At 35.4% G+C, this 15722-nt stretch overlaps 1 protein-coding gene across 12 annotated transcripts in view; it reads left to right on the top strand.

The window, feature by feature from the left end:
- Positions 1–15722, top strand: part of LOC112457807 (potassium channel subfamily T member 2) — a 247764-nt gene extending 232042 nt beyond the window's left edge. For 7 of the 12 annotated variants that reach the window (XM_025021051.1, XM_025021050.1, XM_025021048.1 and 4 more), the window contains 8 exons: positions 7637–7742; positions 7849–7976; positions 8699–8950; positions 9346–9517; positions 12005–12190; positions 12536–12667; positions 13413–13526; positions 14385–15290. In XM_025021051.1, the coding sequence (XP_024876819.1) occupies positions 7637–7742; positions 7849–7976; positions 8699–8950; positions 9346–9517; positions 12005–12190; positions 12536–12667; positions 13413–13526; positions 14385–15290 (1996 nt within the window). Of the gene's footprint in view, positions 1–3739; positions 3749–7636; positions 7743–7848; positions 7977–8698; positions 8951–9345; positions 9518–12004; positions 12191–12535; positions 12668–13412; positions 13527–14384 lie in introns of all 12 variants that reach the window. The other 5 variants (XM_025021055.1, XM_025021054.1, XM_025021058.1 and 2 more) reach the window with 4 other exon arrangements.

Below are 15722 nucleotides of genomic sequence, written 5' to 3'. Positions count from 1 at the left end.
ACACTAGTTGAATATGTCAAGAAAATACTCGTAAAAAAAAATCTCAAATTTTGCGAAATTGATATTAATGAAGAAATAATGATTTAATTGTTCTATAAACTTAATTAATAATAATAATAAGTCAAACATTAATTAATAATATTGAATCTTATTCATCTTTCCGTTTTAATTTATAAGCATCTTATTATATTATAGTTAAAATAATTTGCGATTTATATATAAATTTCTTGAAAAAAGAAATAGTAAAATATATCATGTTTTATTATTTTAAAAAATAAAAACATCATTATATAAATAAATTTAAAAAAATAAAAACATCATTATATAAATCAAATTAAGTAAAGATATCAAAAGTGTTCTCTTAAACAAAATTCACTTTCTTTATGCAATTTTTTAATGCATTTTTTACACTGATCTCTATATAACACTAGATGGCGTATTCAAAGGAATTTTTGTGCCATATTGAAGCCATCTACATCTTTGATACAGTAAAATATGCTAAATGCTGCGTCCTATATGTACTGTTGCTGTATGCTGTTTTGGGTTGTGTCTTTTCAAGAAGATACAAATAAGAAATGTTTACGCATCGGAAGTATTCAAACAATATACAAATCATAGATACATATTTTACTGTATCAAAGATGGCTGCACAGAGCATACGCCATTTAGTGTTGTGATTTTTTATGGATATTTTTTTTATTTGCGCGTATATATTCGCGTATAAATTAATTCTTAATATTTGAAATTTTATTTATTATTCTCGAATTGGATCTCTCTCTTTCTCTCTCTCTTAAATTACCAGAATTGTTTTGAAATCAAAAAGAATAAGAATGACAATCATATATATACTGTAACGATGCGCCCCGAAACGCATCATTCCCGGCGAACATCAGCCGGATGCCGCCCGGCCGAACACCCGCCGGGCGAGACAAGGCACGGTGTGCCCTTTTTTAAACTTTCCATTTCGCGTATCAGTCCGCAAACGGACTTAGCGCGGCAACCGACTCGGAGCGCCGAGCGGTGCCGAAGACGGCCGAGAGCCACCGAACGCAATCGCAGCGTCGGAGCGCCGTACTTCCCGGACGCTCCACCGCTCCATCCCGGCGCGCGCGAGTGCCGTCGCGTATACCCCCGCTACGCCGACACGCCACCGCGGGCGTATATAAACCGAGCAATATTGCTAGGTTTTGAGATTCCGCCGTGAACCAGCAAACCGATCCGACCGATTCCCCGCTGCTCACGGATCCCGAAATCCTCCAGTCGAAACAACCAGGAGGTAGAGAGTATTCTCTGCCTCTGCCGAGTGAAGAATCTAGGCGGTTGACCCGACTTTCCATTATACATACTTCGAACACCTGTGACACCGGAGTGAACCAGGGTAAGAGAGTTCTTCTCTTACTCGCCAAGGGTCTTGGCCACCCGGTGCCGCCTCCCGCCTACACAAATCGATGCGCCAGGAAATAGAGAGTACTTCTCTATCTCCGCTAAGGGTCTTAGCCGCTCGATATCACGTCCAATAGCGATCCAGCGCCTTATGCGCTCACTACCGCCGGTATCCAAATCTGCGCTACCGCGCCGAATTACCTCTGCGAACCCGCACGCCCGCCGATCCGCGAAACTCCGCGATCTCCGTAAATCATCGCTTCACCAGGCGTCCGCACGCCCCGTGATATCTATATTGTAACCGCGTCCGCGACCTAGTATACGTATTTAACGACTCCGCGCTATCTGCATTACACCGCCATTATAAACCGCGCCCGCGATCTATCACACGTAGCCATCGACTCCGCGATCACTGTAATCTGTCGCTACCGTAGCAGCGACCGCGAGCTTTGTACATATGCACCGCTCCCGCGAGCGTCTCCATGTATTCACGCGTAATTGAATAAATACTTTATTTTGTTGTATTATATTTTAACCGAGTCTTGTGTCTTCCTCCGCGCCTACTCCGAACCCTGACCAGCCGCGAGCTAACTCCGCGCTTCGGAAGCTAGGTTGTTTTATGGCGCCCGAACAGGGACCCGACCGAAAGGCTCAGGCACAAGACGCGGGTAAAATGAAGGCGTATTATTATCGGCTGTCCAAAGCCGAGCTAGTAAGCGAACTCCAGACCCTCGGGCTTATACATAATATACAACGATAAAAAATGTCCGGGAAAAATATTCATATCTGACAGTATATGAATATATATAAATGATATGAACAGATATAAGTTTTGCATGCTCATATATAGAGCATATATAATCATATATGGTTATCTATCGCCATATATATGATCAGATCTAGTGTCATGTATAATGTACGATCTGATCATATATGGCGATAGATAACCATATATGATTATATATGCTTTATATATGAGCATGTAAAACTTATATCTGTTCATATCTCATTTACATATGTGATCAAATATGATCAGATATGAACATTTTTTCCCGGGATCTGTGTATCTATTTAAAAATTTTGCTTTACGTTTTCTTTTAAAACTTTAGTAAATTTAGCTAAAATTTTCGTTAAAACAATGACGTATTAATATTTTTATTTATCAATTTTTGATATCCCAGTTTATATTATCATAAAATTTTTAAAACTCTGCAGAGTTACGTTGTAGACGGGGTCACGGTGTCTTTAAAAAAAAGTAGTACAGCTATACGGCTTGACGCATTCTTAATTTAATGACGTCATTAGCACTAAAACGCGTCAGGAGTCATTGTATCGTTCATTCTGTGTCATTGAAAGAAGAAAAGAGAGTTACTTGCATAGATATTCTGAGAGTATACGAATATGCACCGTGTACACCCTGGCTCTTTGCGATAGTACTGTTATATTTTTCAACCTTTTTTTTGTTTATAACTTTTTAATGAACAATGACCGCCGGCTAAACCTTTTGAAGGTCACTCAGGAGGGTGACCTTGACAACATATGTCAAGGTCAAGGTCATTGGTGAGGTTCGACCTTTTATCCATATTTACTAAATCTTTTATTAACAATCGCGATTTTCCAGTTTATGGAAAAGAATATTAAAGTTTACCTTTTATTTATGTTTTATGTATCTAATATCTATAATCCTTTAATAAAAAAAAATTAACTTTTTTTAATAATGTAATATTAAGAAGATCTCCTAATGTCTACTGATTACATAAGGAGTGATTTCTAAAATATTTTATATAAATGAACGTACATAGCTTTTACATTTCCTTATATACTTTGCTAGTCTGAAGTAGCAATAGTGCTTTGCCTATATAGCTATATAACAGTAAGTACGATCTCTAATATCTCTAAATAGATTTAAAAAATCTAAGATGTGTTTTTGTGCACACGCCAAACAATATAGAGCTTCGAAGTAAGAACCCAGAGATATAGATCCAATTATAGATTTCTTAATTGTAATTTTTTATCGTTTTATGTTTGTTTTGTTGACGTTTTGGTCCATCTCTCTGAGAAGCGTAAAGTATCGAACACGGTAGATCAAATCGTTTTTATGCGTGACGCGAATGTTTTGACGCACTGATGTTTATTCATCTTTAATCGTTAAGTATAAGTCATGCAAATCAATGGTTGATGTATCCTGTCTCAATGTCTCTCGATGCCTGTTTCACTAACGGCAACGGTGCCGTTGAATCGCTGCTCGATGCTGTCCTGCCTGACACCTTATATGTCCTCATGGATGTTTTTGATGTCTTCCTTCTTGCATCGTCCTTGTGCACTGCCGTCTTACTGCACGACTTCCGTCCAGCAGTTTCAAAGGGTGAGTCTCTTATTTTACGCTTCTACACATCTCCATTTTTGATTTGCTTAATTATTTATTACGATATATTTCATTTATTTTAAGGATAGAGTTCCGAATAACCCTTGCTCCCGATTAACCTAAAGTTTTACACATAAGTTGTTTTAGATGTGAGGAATAAAGTACGCGTGGTTCCAACTTCGGAAAATAAAAAAAATGTTTATGACAGCACTTATCGACTAATAAAATCGGTTTTATATAATATATACAACATAGGGTAACTGGGGGGAATATGCCAACACTTGTTATGTTTAACAAAGCTACGGCTAGGAGCGCTGTTGTAAATACTGTTGAAATTGTTAAAAATATTATATCTGACGTTTTACCCAAGTTTTACTTACTTCCTGTCAGTATTATAGTTTTTATGGGGTAAGTACAGTATGACAAGTATGACAATGTGCTTTTTAGAATTTTCTTAGTGTTTTATTGGAATTGTAATAAAAATATTCTTTTACATGTTTTTAGACAAGAATGCCCTTCTAAAGTTAAATAACTATACATTTTTGTATATGTGGCATATTACCCCCATGGGGGTAATATGCCACTTTTGCAATACTTTTGTATTTCTTTCTTTTCAATAGTAAAGAATCAAAATATTTCATTAAAAAACCATATATAAATAACAGATAAAAGAAGGAAAAAGAAGACCAGTACGCAAAGATACCTCAAAAAGAAAGAAAAATAAGAAAAAAAATCATATTTTTCTTAAGTATGGCATATTCCCCCGAGTTACCCTATATAAAAAATATAATATATATAGTATATATAATAATATATAGCACACGTTGAAAGTTGTAAAAATCCATGTGGCATACCGATATACATTTCGATTAAAAATCTCGAACATATAAATACATGTCGTATATTCTTAATCGACGTGTATACTCGTACGTATGTTTCGTAGTATACAAAGTTTATATGCTGAGATCTCGCCGAAAAAATTCACATTTTTGACATGTAAGATTTCGAGATCTCAGTATTGACTGCACCAATCTTAATCAGATTAGTTGCAATCGAAAGCTTGTATCAATGTTATACTAGAAAACTGTCGTCAGATTTTCGATCGCAGTTTTCTTTCTTGAGATATTTGATTCGGAAAATCGATCGCCTGAAAACTCCGGATAAGCTACTTGGTAGCGTCGTCTGCTAGCTCTCTCTTTATGTCTACTTAGCGTCGCGACGCTACTGCGTCGCTTGATATCTTTAATAGATATTTTGTGGACATGGATATGTGGATAACGTGTAGATATCTTTGACAAATATTTTGTGGATATGGATATGTGGATAGCACGTGGATATCTAATGGATATCTTTGACAGATACTTCGTGGATATGGATATGTGGATAGCACGTGGATATATCTATAATGGATATCTTTGACAAATACTTTGTGGACATGGATATGTGGATAACACGTGGATCTAATGGATATCCCTGCTGGTTATTTGAGAGATATATATATTTTTAGTATTTTTACATCTATTATCATTTCACATCTATTAGATATCTATTAGATATCCATAACAGATATGGACGTCATATGGATATGTATAGATATCCATTGGATATCTATTAGATATTTTGTTCTGTATGGGAATTGTTGTGTGGATGGAAAAGTATATGCGTGAATACAATAGATTTACACTTTCCCACCCACAACAAAATTAATGAAAGATTTATTATTATTTTTACCAAAAAGTCTTGGATACAATTACCGGTAAGATTAATAAATTTGCTATAATTTATCACCTTTACCATCGTATGTTGAAATCTATGCATAATAACCGGTAATTTACATATAATTATCGAATTTATCATTTTTACAATAACATATATATCATATAGAATCGATTTTAGCCGATAAGTGCTAACATAAAAAAAAATTTTTTATTTCCCGAAGTTTGGACCACGCGGATTTTATTCTTTACACCGAAAACAACTTATGAGTAAAATTTTAGGTCAATTAGGAACAGGGGTCGTTCGGAACTACACCCTATTTTTATTTTAGTTTACTTATACATATATTACAATACATTTAATGTACATAGTACATTTTTATACAAAGTGGTCCCAGGAGAAAAGGTCACATACTCTGGGAGGTGATAGTAGATATTCGTCATTTTAAGCAAACATTTTTATATGAACAAGTGTCCTATTCCAAAATAAAGCTATTTGAATGTACAATTGTAAAATTACTGAAAGACATACATATACTTCACACAGTTGACTGTTGATAGTAACATTGTAGAAGTGTTGTAAAAAATGCCGTACATCTTTATAAATGTTCAATATGCAGATATGCTGTATGTTTACGGCTTCTGTGATGGTAATACCACTGCTGCATTTGTGCGACAGTCCACTGTTATCATAACAGTGTTATGTGAAGCATGTATCTTTCTTATCAGTAATTTTGCAACTGTTATACATTCAAATAGCTCTATCTCAAAAACCATCTTCTTCGAAATAAAACGCTTGTTCATATAAACATTTCTGCTTAAAATGACCGATATTATCACCTGTCAGAGTGGTGATTTTTCCTCCTGGAACACCCTATATAAACTTAAAGATTTGCTGGTTGAAGTGTCGACATCGTAAGTATATATCAAAAATAAGTGTTTCGAGGCTATTAATAATTCTGTAATTATAATATTTGTGTTATAGTTCTGTTTAAATTAATATAAATTAAATTTTAATTTGTTTTATTATTAATATTTAAAATTAAATAATATCAACAATTAATTAGAAAAAATGTTATTTTTGGTCGGGCTTTGGATCTTGGTAGCCTAATAATAATGTTTTTGTGTGAATTTTGTATACGTTTTCCAACTCATTGTCAATGAACTGCGTATCGATTATTTGTCTTAAAACACAACATTTTGTTGGAACAGTAAAGTCACATACTTAAATCGATAATTGATTTCATTTTTTATACTAATGAAGATCCCTTTTAAATCACTGTAAAGAATTTATTGCGAAAAATATCACTCTAGCCAGAATTTGAATCTGGACCTCTCTACAATCTATGTCTTTATCATCTAATACCGTCTTTATCAATTTGACATTTGAGGCACGTATACTTATACATATAATATTAATAATATTAAATCTTCAATGTGATATAAATAATTTTAACATAAATAATAAATTTAGATAATAAATAATTTTAATAACATTGTTATTTCAAAAATAAATTAATAGCTATAAATAAATATAAAAATTTAACAAATTTGTATTTGAAACATCATTGATTTTATTGCAAAGAAAACTCGGATATTTTTTTAACGTGATTAATGGAGAATATACTTTAAGATATGATTTACAAACAGAATAACATTATGCGCGTAATAAATGCTTCCAGTCAGACATAACACTATCCCAGTGTTGAACATTATTTACCGTTTGGATCGCGCGCGTGACATGAAGATACGAAATCCGAAAGAATATAAAACAACTTACCCCTTTCATCTCTTTCAAACAACTTATCTCTGACTTTCAAGGAACTGAAAATCGGTAAATAACATTCGAGAGAGCCGAACTTTTCTCCATAAAGGCGAGCTGCATATTTTAGAAACGTATATTTTTCTAGAAAAACTGCCGTGCATAAATATGATTATTTAATATACTAACACAAAATATGATAAAAATTTATAACTTAATTTTAATCTAATCCTTAAAAACCAAGTCTGTCTGCTCAGTCGAGCTCTATTATCTTTATGTCGATGACACACTTTTTCAAGTTGTCGTGTCGTCCTCAAGCGACATTCGTTAATAAGAGGCGCACGGCGCCGAAATGTAGCATCATACGTAGAGGCGTTGGGATGAAATAATTAAGTTATAACAATGTTACAGGATTGTCAAGGGATTTCCGCCAGTTTCACCCTTCATTGGAGTCTCGCCAACCTTGTGCTATCTTCTCAAGGAGAAGAAGCCTCTTTGTTGCCTTCAGCTGGCTCAGGTATGTGGTACTACGCGGGCGGTTCTCTAGAAAATAAAATTAAAAATGATGAATACGGAATGGTACTGATTTTTGACACTCACGATTCTTTTTGTTGTTTTATTAGGTGTGCCAACATTGCAGCTATAGAAACGCCAAAGAATACAATTGGCAGAATAAGACCATTATACTGGCAGCGGATTATGCTAGCAATGGAATTTATAACTTTATAATACCATTGAGGGCACATTTTAGGTATTTATTGCATCATTAATGCTTTAATATATGATGGATTATTTAATAGTGAACATGTTTGTATTGTTCACTTAACTTTATAAAATTGCTTTTATACGGCAATTGCCAATAAGTAGAAACTTTTTCATCTATATTGCTATGCGGTTATAACTATTATAACTTTTTAATAACATTGAAAAAAATGTAAACGCTATTATAAGTAGCATTAAAACTTTAGTAGTGTTATATAATTGTTATTTCTTTAGTTATAATTTTATTATAATTAAATAAAATAATTATTATAGTTATTAGTTATTATAATTTTATTATAATTTTATGAGTGTTATTTTAATATACATTTTTTAATCATGTTAACATTTTTCATTAATTTAAAAAATATTTAATAATTTCAAATATCTCAAATATTTCTTAATTATAGTGTTACTTAAAACCAATTTTGGCCTAAAGCTATTTATATTCAACTGCGATTAAAGACGTGCGTACGCGCGCACGTACGTCTTTAAAAAAAAAATATTCCAAATTTTTTTAAAAATTACATATGTGATTTCATAGACGATGGGTCGCGGTCACAGAGCACGCTGTTTTTCTCTTAACATTGTTAAAGTATTTCGTATTGCCAATTAAAGTTAAAAGAGATATCACAAATTAAAGCTAAAAGAAATTGATCAAGTAGTATAGGTACGAGGAGAAGCGATCAATTAACAAGCAGGAACATTTGTCAGGTCGAAAACATCATTGAATCCGATCATTCTTTTGCTGGAGAGAAAACCGGAAATCGCGTTTCTCGACGCAGTGTCCTACTTTCCGTTGGTTTACTGGATGCGAGGTTCGATCGACTGTTTAGACGACCTTCTCCGGGCTGGTATCACTTTAGCTGAAAACGTTGTAGTCGTAAACAAGGAACTCAACAATTCCGCCGAGGAGGACACCCTGGCTGATTGTAATACAATCGTTGCGGTGCAGACTATGTTTAAGTGAGTATCATCACTACAAAAATTGTCTGGCAGAAAATGTTTCGACCATTCTTTATAACTTAAACCTCTAACTGTGCCTTGCTTGCAAAAGATATTCGTATTGTTATTTAGTATAAAATAAATTATTTTATAATATGATATATATTCTAATCTCTAAATATACATTTTGATTTCTTATTATTATTATAATGATGTAAAGATAAAAGATATTTACAATTTAAAATTATTATTATAGAAAATCAAGATTATAAAAATGTTTATTTTAAAGAAAATGACATATTTAAGATGCATTATTAATAACGACAAATATAAAGAAAAAAATTATCAACAAAATTGCATAAAATTATATATTAAATTCTCATTTTTTATGGGATTATTTTCTATTTCTTTGATAGATTTTTCCCAAGCATAAAAAGCATAACAGAATTGTCCCAGTCGAGCAATATGCGTTTCATGCAGTTCCGGGCACACGACAAGTACGCTTTGCATCTCAGCAAAATGGAAAAGGTACTCCTCAGTGCTACTACCGATGACAACTACTCCGATGAGCCTCCGATGGGCTCTCCGGTAACACGATATCACTCATTCTCCAAACTCTGACTGATTGATTGTTGAATTGATTGATCGATTGACTGCTAAATTCTAATGTTATCGTCGCTCTCGTTCTAATATTCGCGGTACTTGACCCAAAAATACTATATTACACAATCGTAAAATTAATATTTTTGCGCAACCCCTAATACAAAATTTATGATTTACCAATATCCACAGAATGATAACAAAGAACGCACTTTTGCGGCTTGAACTTATAAAACTATTTCTTCCATATTTCGTCCTACTTTGCTGTTTTCCGGCATAGCTTTTATACAAATCTAATTTCGGCGGATGCAGCGTTCGAGGTTGCGGCAAACTTAAAAAGACGCTTCCCGAGATTTGCGATCGCCGGCCTCGTAAAGCCGCACCGTTGGAAGCGGAAAGAAATTACGAGGGTAAAGTCGCTCCGCGCGGAAATCACTTTGCTCTAAGTGCTGCTTTCCGCATGCACCCTCGTCGCGCCGCTTGTCAACTTTACCAACGCCATCACATTTTTACTTTATTCTTTGGTCCGCGATATTAACACGGAAGAACTCGAGAGAGAGTTTTTTTTAAATGATTCTAAGGAGAATAAAGCACATAATTACGTTATAACTTACGCTGTAATTAATTATAAATTAGTCATATACACAATTACAATTATAAGTTGATTATAGTTATTTTTAAAAATGTGTATATGTAAATTTAAAATTTTTAAAGATAGGAATTTTTCTTATATACATATTTCACGAGATATTTTAGAGAGCGATGAGAACATAGAAAATATCGATGACTTTATATAAACAACATTTTACAAGTAGCCGCTTATGAACTTATAGGTATCGATGCTTGGGTCACGAACTGATTACCTTCTGTACTTATTGTCCCGTTGCACTCAATATATCGATAGCTATTTCTTGGTACTCTTTAATCTTAAATTGGATGTTATAGCATGGTGACTCATGCCTTGATGCCGCTTGATAGATTAGAATCCTTGAAAATATTATAATCATTTTCTTCGCCTTTCCGCACAAACATACACGTGTTACTTTATTTCCCTGTATTATATCTAAAGCATGACACATTTTTAGTCGACCTGCATTACTTGACAATTACCCGGCATTTTTTATGATACATTGAGTGTTGTGTAAAATATGTGACACGAGTACTTGCTCAAAAGTTATAGGTTCCATATAACAATCATGAATCTACGAATTCGTTTCTTATCATCAAGCAGGGAAATGAATTATTGACTATAACGCGTAATACGTTGTTTGAAGTTATGTATATTGTTAGAATAATTTTAATTATCCTTGATTAAAAAGTATGCCTTGACGATAACAAACCAAAGTACGGTTGTATCGTCTTGGCGATTATAATGACCAATATAGTAATAAATTATTGCGAGTTAGGCCGAGATTCATACGTCTTAAGCTTATTATTTCAGACTGGCGAATTAAAATTGTATTGAATTTTAATTATGTTATTAATTGCGGTTTGGAGAAAAACTAATCAACGTAATCTATCTATATCTTGTTACCAAAACAATTAATATTATTATATGCGACAGTATCTGTTTTAGCTTCGTAGATGCCACGGAATGCCATTAGGCTAATTATGCTAATATTAGTATAAGTCTTATAACGTTTTAAATATCAATTTTGTGAGTTAAAAATTCTACATTAAAGGAACCTCTTTCATTTTCTCCCTTGATATGCCGCATCATTACGCGATAGCGTTTCTAATCTTCTAATCTTCATTCTTTATTTGTACAAAAGAAACGTAAAATTATTTACGCCATGTCATTTTCATGTCACGTTGCATGATGCGATGCGATATGCCAGATGCTCGAAGATTTTCAATATTTAAAAGATTTGACACTAGTTAAATTATAAATATAAAGATATACATATATTAAAATCAATTTGTCACAAATTTCAGTATTTGAATCAAAATTAGTTGGACTTAAAAAAAGTTAATTTTGTTTATATGTATAAATCAAATACATATTGTATATACATTTTATATAATATCATGCTGTATAATATATTGCGTTGGATAATAGATTTTTTATTTGATAGACTTCAATATTATGTTATGGATTACTAGATGATTAATGTTGATCAAATAAACATTTTATGATATAAAACTTTATTTCTTAAACAATAATATGTACTTTTAATATTTTATTTATTTACAATATCAATATGTATGGTTTTGGAATTACAAATACTTGCGTTTGTTTGCTATATAGAAATATTTAATATTGGAGCACTTAAAAATTGATATTGTTGTTCCATGCCTAACTGAAAATGTTGACAAACTCGGAATGTATTTAAACAAAAAATGAAAAATGTTTGTGTACATTAGAGGAAGGCGGAAAATGTATGAGAGTTCGTAACCAATTTTAGGAGCGATTGTTTGCAGCAACCACCGATATTATCTATAATAAATAAAATTAACGATTGATAATGTTTGCAGAGAGAAAAGGAAAGAGGATCTCACATATCGTACATGTTTCGATTGCCGTTCGCCGCCGGTAGTGTCTTCAGCGCCTCGATGTTAGATACTTTGCTTTACCAAGCGTTCGTCAAAGATTACGTGATAACATTCGTAAGATTGTTACTAGGAGTAGATCAAGCGCCAGGATCTGGATTCCTCACGTCGGTGAGCAATTATTTAAAACATATCTCATTATTATGAAATTGTTAATAATCTACAAATATGGCGAATGTTTAATTCCTTCATATTAATTATAATTTCTTTAACATATATATTAATGACAATTACAGTAATTACAGCAACATTTATCATTATAAGCCATTTTCAATCTGACAATAACTTTAATAATATGTCAATTTAATATAAATAAAGAAAATCCAGTCACAAAGTATATCAATTTATTTAGTCAATTTCTACATAAGAATTATAAAGAATTCTACTATATATATCTGTTCACTATGTGTACTATGTTGTTGACATCGTTAGCAAATGCAATGAAAACAATTGCAGATGCGAATAACTAAGGATGACATGTGGATAAGAACGTACGGCAGATTGTATCAAAAACTTTGTTCTACCACCTGCGAAATTCCAATTGGAATATACAGGACGCAGGATACTACCGTATCGGACTCCTCACATGTAAGTATATAACTTCACATATCTTATCTAGGAATAAATATAGTCAAAGTAGAGTTTGTTACTTGTATTTTTACAAAGACAGGAAAAATCGTTGAATGGCGGCTGTGAGTAGCGCATGGTTGTGCTCTCGCTCCTTCTTTTTGATTTCGTTTCCTGCCTCATTTCTTCTCGTGGCATTTTCTCGTGGCCTAATCCTGCCGCGCATAAATAACAATCCGGGGCCGTTGCATCTTGACGAACTAACTTTCATAGCACGTTATCTCCCCAATTCATTGGTTTAGCGTCTTTAAACTTGCATCGTGTTAGATTTAGTGTGCTCGATTGCGACGCAGCTTTTGTTTTATCTCCGGCGTGCAAAATATAGTAACAAAATAATAGAATCTTAATAGTCACAATTTAATATATATATATATATAGTAATAATATATATATATATAAATTTTAATGTATGCTTCAATAAATAAAATTCTTCTATACGAAAGCAAAGATAGTCTACATTGATGTTATAATTAAAAATATAGACCGTTCCGACAAATACAAATATACAAAGCGCTCGTTTCGAGCGTTATGTGTCCTCGGCGAGGAGCACTTACTTCGATGAAAGAAGTCGAGCGGGCGATCGATCTAATCGTTACTTCACAGCAACGTGCTGTACTGCGAAACACGGCGCGGCGTACTGTGCGAAATCGCGTTATCGGCGATGCGCTATCATTAGTAAGGGTAGAATTGCTTGTCGTTTTAACAGGGCGACTCAGACGCGGAAAGCGACGCCGGCGTCGGTGTGACGTACAAGGTGCGTCATTCGGCGGCAGCTTCGTGCCTTGCGAATTGCGCCACCCGCGACAAGGGTGCATCTGCTGTGAGTAAAACGTCGACGTGGTGGTTGTTTCCTTTCTTCAGATTGTTTTGTATATTTCTACTTCATTTTCTACTCTCGCTTCTATATCTCATTATTGCCTCTGCCTCTTCATATCTTTCTCTTTTTTTCCTTCTCTTTCTCTCTCTCTCTCTCTCTCTCTCTCTCTCTCCCCCACTCACACTCTGTATAATGGACGTCCAGACTCGTCTACCGCAGCACAGCAGCGCATGCGAAACGTTGTATCCCTGAGATCGATTATACTCACACCAGGAATTTTTGAACGTCTTCGCGGAGCCGAAAATATTTTATGTATTGTTTAAGATGTAAAATCAATCGATTGTGGCGTTCGGCTGATATCGAGAAGGTGGCTGTAACAGTGCCGGGTGATAGCGGTTCTTATAATACCATAAATGCCGCGCACGTTAAGCCACTTGTTGCATGTAGTGAAGATAAAATGCACATATATATGTCCAATTGACTTGATTGCGTTTGATAATTCACACGTGAACGTTAACCGATCTTCCAAGCTTATAAAACCTACATTTATAGCGAGTAATAATAAAATTACAATATGACATCAGAAAGAGTTAAAATCTAAAAAGTCTTTTATTTGCATTACAATATCCTACAAAAATTGCAATTCTTTACTTTATGCCGCACTTTTTTAAAGAGCACATAATTTCGGATGCACAATGCTGATGTCTCTACTTTATTATACGAAACTATGATAAGAGATAAGATGGAATGACCGATGGTATTCAGGTCACCTCGTTGATATTATCGATCGTCACAACAAAATATCTCTCAGTGAATGCAGATTTATGCTAATAATTTATCGTCTCTTTCATATACCTGCAGTATTCGGTGAGTCTTGGCGACGAGGCACGTGACAATCACGCGCAGCAGATTGAACGGGCGGAGATCGCAAACCTGGTGCGCTCACGGATGGAATCGCTGAATCTGCCGGTTGCGGACTACGACGACGTATCGGAGAAGCGTAACAGCCTGTCCTACGTGATCATCAACCCGAGCTGCGATCTAAAACTCGAGGAAGGCGACATTGTTTATTTGGTGCGGCCCAGCCCGTTCTCCGCGCAGAAGACCTTCGAACGGCACAACTCTCGACGCAAGAGCAACATCAGCTTCTGCTCGGCGCAACTAGTATCCCAGATGAGCGCGGCGGTCGCAGCCGCGGGTCTACAGACCGGTGGTCCGGGTAGTCGTCGCGGTTCCAGCATAGGTTTGGCCAGGGCACCACCCTTAGGCACGACCAAGTCGAATTCACTGTCTCTACCCGATAGCCCTACCGTAGCCGGGACTCTGCGCGGTCGCTCCAACTCGTTGCGAGTCGTCGACGATATCCTGCTAAGACGTAGCAATTCCCTGAGGCAGAGTCTGACGATGACGACCAGGCGAAAGAGTAGCCTGGAGGACATCGGTCTGGGTGCGCTTTCACATCCCTCCAACCACAACTCGATCAAGATCGCCTTGAACGGCTCGATCGGCCTGGAGGTGACGCCGCCGGAGGAGGGCTCGCAGGCTGGCGGCGGTGCTAGCAATACCGGCATTCTCGACGTGGGTCTACCCTCCATGCCGGAACTTAACGCGGCCTTGGGACCTAGTCTCGGCGCGGGCCTCGGCGGCTCTTTAGGCGGTCTCTACGATCCACCTTCCCTTCAATGCCCGATGGGCTCACCCTGCCCGTCGCCGCAGATGCAGGGTACCACACAAGATCCACAGCACATACAGGGGACAATAGTATGATATAACCTAATGTGGGGACGCAGGCTCTCCGGCGTGACACGAAATAAGTGGCTGTAGCGTTCCCACATGGCATTTAGGGCTGGGCGACATCAAGACCGACATTCTTACGATCATAACAGATCGACAGAGGATATTTGAGCAACGTATGTCGTGGGACTGACCAAGCCGGATGGATGAGACGGCTGGAGAGCAAGGTGTTTCGATAAAATTAACATCGGACTGATAACTATTGCGAGTGTCAGAGAATATTTTGCAATAGGTAAAGTAAGTTGGGATGAGATTACTTCAACAAGTTTCACTTATTGTTACTTCTGAATCTGTAGAATTGGTTTCTATATTATTCTTCTTATAGTTCTCACAGTCTTCAAATGTAAAATACATAAATTTTAAATTTTTTATTGCAAGTAATAACTCAAAATTATTAATGCAATT

The sequence above is a fragment of the Temnothorax curvispinosus genome, unplaced genomic scaffold (assembly GCF_003070985.1).
Source record: "Temnothorax curvispinosus isolate PA1 unplaced genomic scaffold, ASM307098v1 QBEX01008326.1, whole genome shotgun sequence".
NCBI lineage: Eukaryota > Metazoa > Arthropoda > Insecta > Hymenoptera > Formicidae > Temnothorax > Temnothorax curvispinosus.
The sequence above is the reverse complement of the archived record's forward strand: the minus strand, read 5'-3'. Positions and strand labels throughout refer to the sequence as shown.